General features: G+C 38.8%; 1 protein-coding gene across 2 annotated transcripts; it reads left to right on the forward strand.

The window, feature by feature from the left end:
- The first annotated feature begins 2,438 nt into the window (after positions 1-2,438).
- On the forward strand, positions 2,439-5,424 carry c7h11orf58 (chromosome 7 C11orf58 homolog). 2 transcript variants are annotated; one of them, XM_030096655.1, is made up of 5 exons: positions 2,439-2,585; positions 3,890-3,979; positions 4,091-4,151; positions 4,367-4,476; positions 4,836-5,424. In XM_030096655.1, the coding sequence occupies exons 1-5, from the start codon at positions 2,532-2,534 to the stop codon at positions 5,055-5,057; spliced, it is 537 nt and encodes a 178-aa protein (XP_029952515.1). In that variant the 5' UTR covers positions 2,439-2,531; the 3' UTR covers positions 5,058-5,424. The 2 variants fall into 2 exon arrangements, with proteins under 2 accessions (XP_029952515.1, XP_029952516.1); XM_030096656.1 differs by having other exon boundaries at positions 3,896-3,979.
- The last annotated feature ends 4,545 nt before the right edge of the window (positions 5,425-9,969 follow it).

The following is a 9,969-nucleotide window of genomic DNA, read 5'->3' on the forward strand; positions in this document are numbered from 1 at the left end:
AATATTGTATGTTATATATGAACATTATCGGGGTGGGATTTAATAAGTTTTCTTCGTCCCACTCCCTTTCAGGCATTTTTTGTTTTCATTTAGTATATTGTAAATTTTGTTTCTTTTGGTTTCAGTTGATGAACGGGTATTCATTATGTGTGTCCCAAATGGTGAATATGATTGTCTGAAATTAATAATAAAAATGAAATGAAAAAATGAAGTGACGGCCGAGGACACTCCGTCAGTGGTGCTGGGAGGGGAGGGGGGGGGGAGGGAATCCATAGCTGGTCCTGGCAGGAGGAAGGCAGAAGACTTTCACTGGATTCTGCAGCAGAAAGCATCACTAACATGGGTTTCATGTTGAGGTTGTAGTCATTAGTCCTACCTTCATCTTTGGCAGAGCTCTCCTCTTTTATCTGGTCCCTAAAGAATAAAGACAGAGAGAATTTTCCACATGATGAAATAAAGTGACAGGGATTGTTTCATCAGTTTTAGCAGCGATAAGTTGTGGAAACAGCGCTCACTTACATGGTGGATCAGCCCAGATGTCTCTCTCGTCTGGCCTGCTCAATATACGGAGCCTGCTGCTCCTTCGACATGGACTTCCACTGTTGAAGAAGGGAAACACACTGTCAGCACACACACTGATGCTGAACTACAAGCCAGCTTGTTCACCGAATAATCATGAGATTCTCACTGTTACTGACTGCTGAGTGGAGACAGCAGATCAGACACTCACCCTCTGTCCCAGGGCTTTTCTGGACATGTTCTCATCGCTGAGTCTGAACTCGGCCATGGCGAGTTCCCTCTGCTCCCTCATGAAGACCAGGAAGGACGTCAGACGCTTCGGTCTGTAGGACTGCTGGTTGTCCTCCTGGTCCTCAGAACTTCTGTTTCAAGAAGAACACAAGAGACAGTCAAAATGTGAGAACTATCTAAACACATTCAGTACTGTAATGAACCAGCAGAAGAAAAGTTACGTTGAGATGTTGCCCATAATGTCAGGAGCTGCAGGTGGAGCCATGCAGCCACCGTGTCCTCCTGTCTGACTGGAGCCAGACGGAGGGGGGATGGCTGCTGGAGGGCTGGATGGAGCTGGGCAGCCAAACACTCCATACACCCAGTCCATAAGAGCTTTGTATTCGGGATCTGGATTCACTGCAGCTGGCTCTGCCACGTCCTGGCTTTCTGAAACTCTGCCAGAGAAAGATGTCTCCACTCCTGTCCAACAGAGAAACAACAGGCGGTCAGCTTAGAGGGACCAACATCTCATCTTCTCGGTCAGGTAAAACTGAAGACATATTTAATATGTGACCCAGATGCAATCCAGATTCTAATATAATTACACTGACACTCTGAAATCTTGTCTGACCTTCATCTTCGGTGGGACCACTCATCCTCTTTCTTTTTGTCTCAAATTTTTGACGTTACCCTCTTGCTCGTTTTCAGTTTTGATAAGAACGTAACACTCCCCAGAGAAATATTCAGTGAATATTTCAATAGTGCTGTCAGTAATAAGATGCTTTGTTCACAAATTTTGCATTGATGGGTTTAAAAGCATTAACTAACATTATTTTTGAGAACATTCTACGTTATCTGCTAATTTGAATTACAAAACACTTAATACTTGCACACTTTTTTTTTACATTTTAGGTGAAAATCCGTTAAAAGGCCTGGGAGTTTTCTTTAAATTGAAACCATAGCTGCAGATTTTTTTTTTTTGTTGTAAAAACTACACTTTTTTTTTTCCTTTAATTGCACAAAATAATTATAAAGTGACAAGAAAAAAAACCTGACGTTGTAGAAGAGAAAAGAAACATTAGGGGTTGTTTGAAACTCTGCGCATTTATAAACATTACTGTAATTTAATATAAAAATGAATGTTAAAAAAAGGATCAGTCAGCAACAATGTGCATAGGAAACTGAGTTATTAAAGTTATTGAATTCATGAATAACTCAAAGCTTATGTACTCTCTCTCTCTCTCTCTCTCTCTCTCTCTCTCTCTCTCTCTCTCTCTCTCTCTCTTTCTTTAAATTATTATCATTAATTTAGTTTTTAGATGTTCACCATTCTCAACTTATCAAACGACCATTCAGTGACAGACTGCTCATATTAGTCTAAAAGAACATTTTTTTTGCTTTAAATTTCATATTTACACTTCTATGTAACCAAAAAGGCCATTACAGTACTTTTACTTTCAGGTAGCCTGAGGACGACTCAGGGTAAAACTTTAAGGACTGTTTTTGCTCATTCTCTGAAAAAAAAAAACAAAAACGAAAGACAAAACGAAGGGAAAGAGAAAAAAAGACAGTCTTTTGTCCCATATATCGTAGTGTGTGAGAGTTCGGGGGTCGAGTTAAATAAATTAAGTGAGCTGCAGTTTCACATCTCTACCACTGGGAGGCAGCACTTAATTTAACACTCGCGTCTGGGAAACATGAAGAGACCGGAAGTGTCGTTGATTGTTGACAGGTCCTGCTAGCTTCATGCTAGTGGCACGATATTTTCCTCAGTGTTTTTACTGAAGTTATTTATAACTATGAGCTCTCCAGAGGACAGGCATGGGACAAAACGCTCCGCGTCTCCCAGTCAAGTGAGTTAATCAACGTAAACTGGAATCAACCAGTATTTCACAGCTGTAGATTATATTCAGCTGATTAGCGTCCCGTTAGCATGGCAGCTAACATCATGAAATCTGAACACGTTTTTGTCCTAAAAGTTTAATTTCTTCCACAAATAGCCCTAAAACTAAATCATATCTCACACCGTACTGAGACAAAAGATATAATATATTCACTTTAGCAGTGGTTTTAACTGGAAATCAACGATTTTAAACCTAATCGTCACAGATGCATAAGGTTAATATCGAGTTTTCTTTCGAATATAACAGATGTGAGTAAAACACAAGTAACAGCAATAAATCTATCAGCATTTATTTATCTGTATCTACAAAACATATGTTATAAATATTTAACTTAACCTGCTATCAGACTGTAGATAAGTGTAATAACTGTCAGTCATTCTGTAGCAAAAAACAAATTAAGTCGAAATCAGACAGTCTTAACCAGTCTTTTTATCCTGAGATTTTTGCATTGCTGTATGTATTTATGTATGGTTGCAGCACCTACATCATTGATATGCATATTTATCATCAAAACATTATTGAGATCAGTTGGCATCTCCTCTGAAAAGACTTACTGGGATCAATCTGGAAGAAATAACTGAATTAAAGAGACACTTTAAGTTAAATGTGCCCACATAAAGGGCAACATCCACCCATCCTCTCAAATCTGTTCAGGGTCATGGGGTGTTGCCGCCAATCCCAGTCAACAGCAAGGGCAGGATAACCCTGGACAGGTGGATTGACTGGAGTGAAGTCAGTGAACTGAACCATTAGGCCACTAACTCGCCCTCTAATTCTCTGTTCACAACAAAGAGTCACTAACCAGGCTGACCCAGGCTAACCCCACTGTCAGGCTTGTAGTTTAAAGTAAAACATGTGCTTCACAGTTTTGTGTAAACTAAATTTAAGCCAGTTAAGCGTCAAACAATATATTTAGAAAAGCTTTAGTCTTTTCACACATTTATCCAGAGTTTTAATGGTATGTTGGATCTCTTCTGTTCATTTAGGAGGAAGAAAATGTGCTTCACTGCGTCAGTGTTGGATGTTATATTTAGTATTTTCCTTTGGTTGACAAAGATTTGACCATCTACCAAGCTGTCAAATTAGCTGAATTGATCACTGTTTATTGACTCATCAGCTGAAGGGTTTTGAAACTAGTCAACGAGTAACTCTGTTCAGAATGAATTCTGTTCCAACACAACATGCTTATTCGCCTCATGGTGTTCATGTACTTTTCTTTTCATCCTTCATAGTGTGTTGTTTTGTTTTGACAGGAGCAGGATGGATCTACCCAGTGGGCCTCTGCTGATTTGGGAAGCGATGAGAGGAAGCAAAAGTTTCTACGGTTGATGGGTGCTGGCAAGGTTTGTTCAAGTGATTACTTTTTCAAATCGTTTTAAAACCAATCAATTGCATGAAATAACAATAAAGGCCTTGTTTATGCTGATATGTCTCTTTTTTTGTTTTGTTTTTAGAAGGAACACACCGGACGCCTCGTCATCGGCGATCACAAGTCCACGTCTCACTTTCGTAGCGGTAAGATTCCTTTCCTTGGCATGAGTAGTTTTCTGTAGTGTTCAATACACATCCAGTCTAATGCTCCACGCCAGTCACCCATGCTACGTCGTCTTTTTGCCTTGTGAGCGATTAACTCATCTTCCCTGCCACACATCCGCCGCACAGATCTATCCGGGTATGGATAGACCTGTGTTGGCGGGGTGTGCCTGTTGTGACTGCTGTCTCCCCTGCAGGGCAGGAAGATAGGAAGATCAACGAGCAGCTGGAGATACAGTACCAGCAGGGCATGGACGGGAAGCTGTCGGGCCGCAACAGGAGACACTGTGGGCTCGGGTTCAGTGAGGTGAGGCCTCATCCAAGGCTCAAAGAGAGCCAGCAGAATGAGACAGATTCCAATAGAAGAGAGTTGACGGTGCTCCACTGTTGATACACTATGAAAAACGGATCCTCAGGCCCCCCTGTCCAACATGTTTTAGATGTTCCCCTGGATTGATAAACACTGTTGTAGGTGGTGTTGATGTGTTTTGGGGGGGTTTCATGTTGCTGGTTGAGTGTATTTTGGGCCACATTTGGCCCCTAAACTAAAGGTTTGATGCTGTTGGCCTGATGATGACACCCCTGTGGTGGATCTGATCCCTCCTGATCTTCTCTGGATTAAACAGTCCATCGCTGTTAATTGTCTTCCTGCTGTCTCACCCACAGCCTGACCCAGAGCCACAGTCGTTGCCCTCACCTCCAACAGACGCTGAGACAAAACTCTCCGAGCCCGAGAAGCCCGCCGAGCACGAAGAATCCACAGACGCTCAGGACGAAGCCCCGGATCCCAGCCCGGAGGAAAAGCCATCGGAGCAGGCCGAAGCCGGCGCAGACAGAGGAAATGAGCGGAAAAACAACTATAAAATGGCCTTTGTGAAGTCGGTGTAAGGCAGAGAGGCTTCGGGCTTGGGGAGGAGTTTTGTGATCTCAGATTTGTACATTTTGATGTTAATTGTTGAACTGTAGTCTGTCATTATTTCCATTGATTTTCTAGGTAGAGAAAACTGTTGACTTCAGTCAGTTGTGCATGTTAACCATCATGTCTGCAGTGTGAAATACTTGTTTCAGCAGATGTCAGGAAAGCAAAGGAGACGTTTTGATTTTCGATTAAACATTTTAACAGTCCTTGCATTTCTCTTGAATTATGTTGGATGAAATAACACTGTTTGCCATTGAGCAGAGTTGGTGCATAAAATGTGACAATTGTGATTTTTATTTGAAATAAATACAAGGAATTAGTTCCTCAAAAAGTCGACTCGTAAATGGACTACACTTATATAGCGCTTTTACATCTGCATTAGCAGAGCCCAAAGCGCTTTACACTGCACTATCACATCTGCCCATTCACACACACATTCACACACCGGTGACACTTAATTCAATTGGTTCTTTATTTTGGCATGTACAATGTATTAATAATACAGATGATAAACAATTAAGATGGCATAATATTTTTTGGGTCAAATTAGAAAATGAGAGGTGAGAATAAATTGGGGCACTTTTTTATAATTTATATTTCTATTGTATATATTTTTCTTAATCAGTGTTTAACATTGCTTTGAATAGTTATTTTTTAATGCTGCTATAAAGGAGAGTGGTGAACTGAATTTCATTGTTTCTAACAGTGACAATAAAAACCTTCAACTTACATACAATCGTAGAATTCCTAAAACATCTGTCAGCAAGACACTAGAAGAAATAACACGAGAACACTGTAACAGTAGTTTTCCTGAACGATATCGTATGACCTCAGATGAACTTGTAATAGGGCAACAAAATGTTCATAAAGATCACCCCAAAAATAAAAACACAAAACGAAAAAAAAATGTAATCAAAAACGACAATAAGCTGAGATGATCTCACCTAATCCAGTGGTCTCCAGGCCCAACGAATCAAGAACATCAGACATCTGGAGGATTGACAAAGAGGAACATTTATCAGTCAGATTAGATTAGATCAGATGAGAAACATGTTGGGTTTTGTACTGTACGTGTATTGCTTTCTATCTTATATGGTTCTCAAACTTTGTTCAAATGTTCTGTAGGAGAGAGAAACACCTTCCTAATGTAAGTGATTATTGTTTGTTTTGTTTTTCATCCGTTCCAGTAAAAATACATGGTGATCATCTCCAGAATGATTCACGTTTCAACTGATACATAAAACAATGCAGGAGAGAAACTGCTGGTTATATTTGTAGTTATTGATAAACTGCAGTATCACCACTGTCTCCAGATGTCAGCAGAGCTTCTCTCATTCAGACAGGGGCTCAATCAACACTCAGGGGAATTATTCTGCTGAGTCTACTGTACTTATTCTACAACAATCCCATTACATTAAATTACACACATTCATATTCTCCATAAATTTCGTGCAAACAAAACAGAAGGCTCAGACTTAGGCCACTAAACGGTGGTCAAGAAACTGTCGGTGAGCAGCACATCTATATTAATCAACTTCTCTGGTTATGTCTTACATTTAAACATTGCACCAGCTACTGTGGCAACCAGGGACAATAACACAGCCAAAAGATGACTCTCGCGACTCAAACAGGGTATGGCAAGCATTCTTATGAGGTTCTTTTTGTGTCAAAAATAAGTAATATCTGTATACACATTGATGTTGTGTGTTTGGCTGCTGTCTGTAGTGTTGATGTTTTGGCCAAGTGTTGCTTCTTTATATATATGTTTATGATGCATGTATGTTTGTTAGTAAGTAAAATGTATTTATGTAGCACTTTTTACAGATCAGCAGTCACAAAGTGCTTCAGGAAAACCGCGAGAAACGTGCAATGACATATACTGACAGTGAGGCGCAAGTGTGGTTTTGGCTACTTCACACCTTCGAAAACCACAGTTTTCCCTCTGCTACACTGACTCGCTGCTTCGGGAGGCTTGTCGCGGTTTTCTTCTCAGTTGTAACTGATATTTATTTATTTATTTATTTTATTTATTTATATTTTTAAACAGAGCCTCTTGAGATGAGCCATCTCATTTTCGAGGGAGACCTCCACATTAACTGAAAATAAAGAGTAGGTACAGGTGCAAAGTCCAAACAACGAATCTATTGTAATACAAAAACAAGAACATCAAAACTAGTCAAAACTAGAAAGCAATGGAATAAACAGCCCGCCCCCCCCACACACACACACACACACAGACCTGCTCTCAAAGTTCAACCAGCCTTCAAGTCACTGTTTGTACATCATCCCATACTGCACTTGTATGACATTGCTCCAATAAAGACCCATCCATGAACAAACTAATAGCAGTAACAGATGCTTCGAAGAAGACTGTAATGGCATGTCGAAACATTGATAGAGAAGTTATTGATCTGTTATGAGAAAGGAAGGTTGTTCCAGTCTTGAGGAATTTCACACTAAAGGCAGATCTTCCGTAAACAGTGTTGGTTATAGGAACTGTAAAATAAACCTGATCCGTGTGTCGTGATTGACATGATTGATACATATCACTAAATCTGTGATCAATACTCTCATCGCTCCTGCCTCTACTCAGTGTTTCTAGCCAGTGACGGTGGAAACATTTAAATAAGTCTTAAATAAGTTGCTGAGTCTAAACCAACAGAACTGAGAACATATGAACTTTATCAGGAGTTTGGTTTCACTGAGAACCTGCTCCCCGATAAAGGTTGAAGATAGGCGGATGGATAGAAAACTCCTTCCCTCCTGTCACTGCGGTCAAGTGAGCCTACACTTCTTAGCCCGCAGTCAAATGAGCCGTTCCAAAACCCATTTCAAAAAAAAGTGGAGCACTACGGAACACAGCTCACTGCATGTAATACATTATATATTGATGATTATATATTACTGCACTTCATGAATTATATATTACTTTCATAAACACTATGATGTATGAATACTGTGTACTTTTACTCTCATTTGTTGCCAAAGTTCATTAGACATAGTAAGACAAGCCATTGTTATCTGACTTTGAAGTGCATTACAATCCTGTTTTTCAATAAGTAGTCCACAAAATCAGTACTGCTGGACTTAATACATTAAAAATTACCTGCACAAGTACTATGAAGTACTATTACTGTGTACTTTTCCTGTAATTTGTCGCCAAAGTTCCCCGTTGTTGTAAATAAAATCCAATTTCGCCTGACTATGAAGTGCAATAAAATCCTTTTTTTTCATAAGTAGTCAAATAAATCAGTACTGCTGGACTTAGTACATTACATATTACTTGCACAATGACTATGAAGTACTATTACTGTGTACTTTTCCTGTAATTCATGGCCGAAATCCCCATTTCATGTGAATAAAAGCCATTTTTGTCTGACTTTGAAGTGCATTAAAATCCTTTTTTTCAATAAGTAGTCCACGAAATCAGTACTGCTGGACTCAGAACATTACATATTACTTGTACAATGACTATGAAGTACTATTACTGTGTAGTTTTCCTGGAATTCATAGCCAAAGTTCCCTGTTGTTGTAAATAAAAGCCAATTTCGCCTAACTTTGAAGTGCATTAAAATCCTTTTTTTCAATAAGTAGTCCACGAAATCAGTACTGCTGGACTTAATACATTACAAATTACTTGCACAAGTACTATGAAGTACTATTACTGTGTACTTTTCCTGTAATTTGTCGCCAAAGTTCAACGTTGTTGTAAATAAAAGCCAAATTCGCCCGACTTTGAAGTGCAATAAAATCCTTTTTTTCAATAAGTAGTCCACGAAATCAGTACTGCTGGACTTAATACATTACAAATTACTTGCACAAGTACTATGAAGTACTATTACTGTGTACTTTTCCTGTAATTTGTCGCCAAAGTTCAACATTGTTGTAAATAAAAGCCAAATTCGCCCGACTTTGAAGTGCAATAAAATCCTTTTTTTCGATAAGTAGTCCACAAAGTCAGTACTACTGGACTTAGTACATTACATATTACTTGTGCAATGACTATGAAGTACTTTTACTGTGTAGTTTTCCTGGAATTCATTGCCAAAGTTCAACGTTGTTGTAAATAAAAGCCAATTTCGCCTGACTTTGAAGTACATTAAAATCCTTTTTTTCAATAAGTAGTACACGAAATCAGTACTGCTGGACTTAGTACATTACACATTACTTGTGCAATGACTATGAAGTACTATTACTGTGTACTTTTCCTGTAATTTGTCGCCAAAGTTCAACGTTGTTGTAAATAAAAGCCAAATTCGCCCGACTTTGAAGTGCAATAAAATCCTTTTTTTCAATAAGTAGTCCACGAAATCAGTACTGCTGGACTTAATACATTACAAATTACTTGCACAAGTACTATGAAGTACTATTACTGTGTACTTTTCCTGTAATTTGTCGCCAAAGTTCAACATTGTTGTAAATAAAAGCCAAATTCGCCCGACTTTGAAGTGCAATAAAATCCTTTTTTTCGATAAGTAGTCCACAAAGTCAGTACTACTGGACTTAGTACATTACATATTACTTGTGCAATGACTATGAAGTACTTTTACTGTGTACTTTTCCTGTAATTCATTGCCAAAGTTCCCTTTTGTTGTAAATAAAAGCCAATTTCGCCTGACTTTGAAGTACATTAAAATCCTTTTTTTCAATAAGTAGTACACGAAATCAGTACTGCTGGACTTAGTACATTACACATTACTTGTGCAATGACTATGAAGTACTATTACTGTGTACTTTTCCTGTAATTTGTCGCCAAAGTTCAACGTTGTTGTAAATAAAAGCCAAATTCGCCTGACTTTGAAGTGCATTAAAATCCTTTTTTTCAATAAGTAGTCCACGAAATCAGTACTGCTGGACTTAGTACATTACATATTACTTGTA

Source organism: Salarias fasciatus, chromosome 7 (assembly GCF_902148845.1).
Source record: "Salarias fasciatus chromosome 7, fSalaFa1.1, whole genome shotgun sequence".
NCBI classification, from domain to species: Eukaryota; Metazoa; Chordata; class Actinopteri; order Blenniiformes; family Blenniidae; genus Salarias; species Salarias fasciatus.

Coding starts and splice junctions, on each gene's coding strand:
- c7h11orf58 (XM_030096655.1), top strand. CDS start 2,532: ATGAGCTCTCCAGAGGACAGGCATGGGACAAAACGCTCCGCGTCTCCC. Junction 3,980..4,090: donor GGTTGATGGGTGCTGGCAAG/GTTTGTTCAAGT, acceptor TTTTGTTTTTAG/AAGGAACACACCGGACGCCT. Junction 4,152..4,366: donor CACGTCTCACTTTCGTAGCG/GTAAGATTCCTT, acceptor TCTCCCCTGCAG/GGCAGGAAGATAGGAAGATC.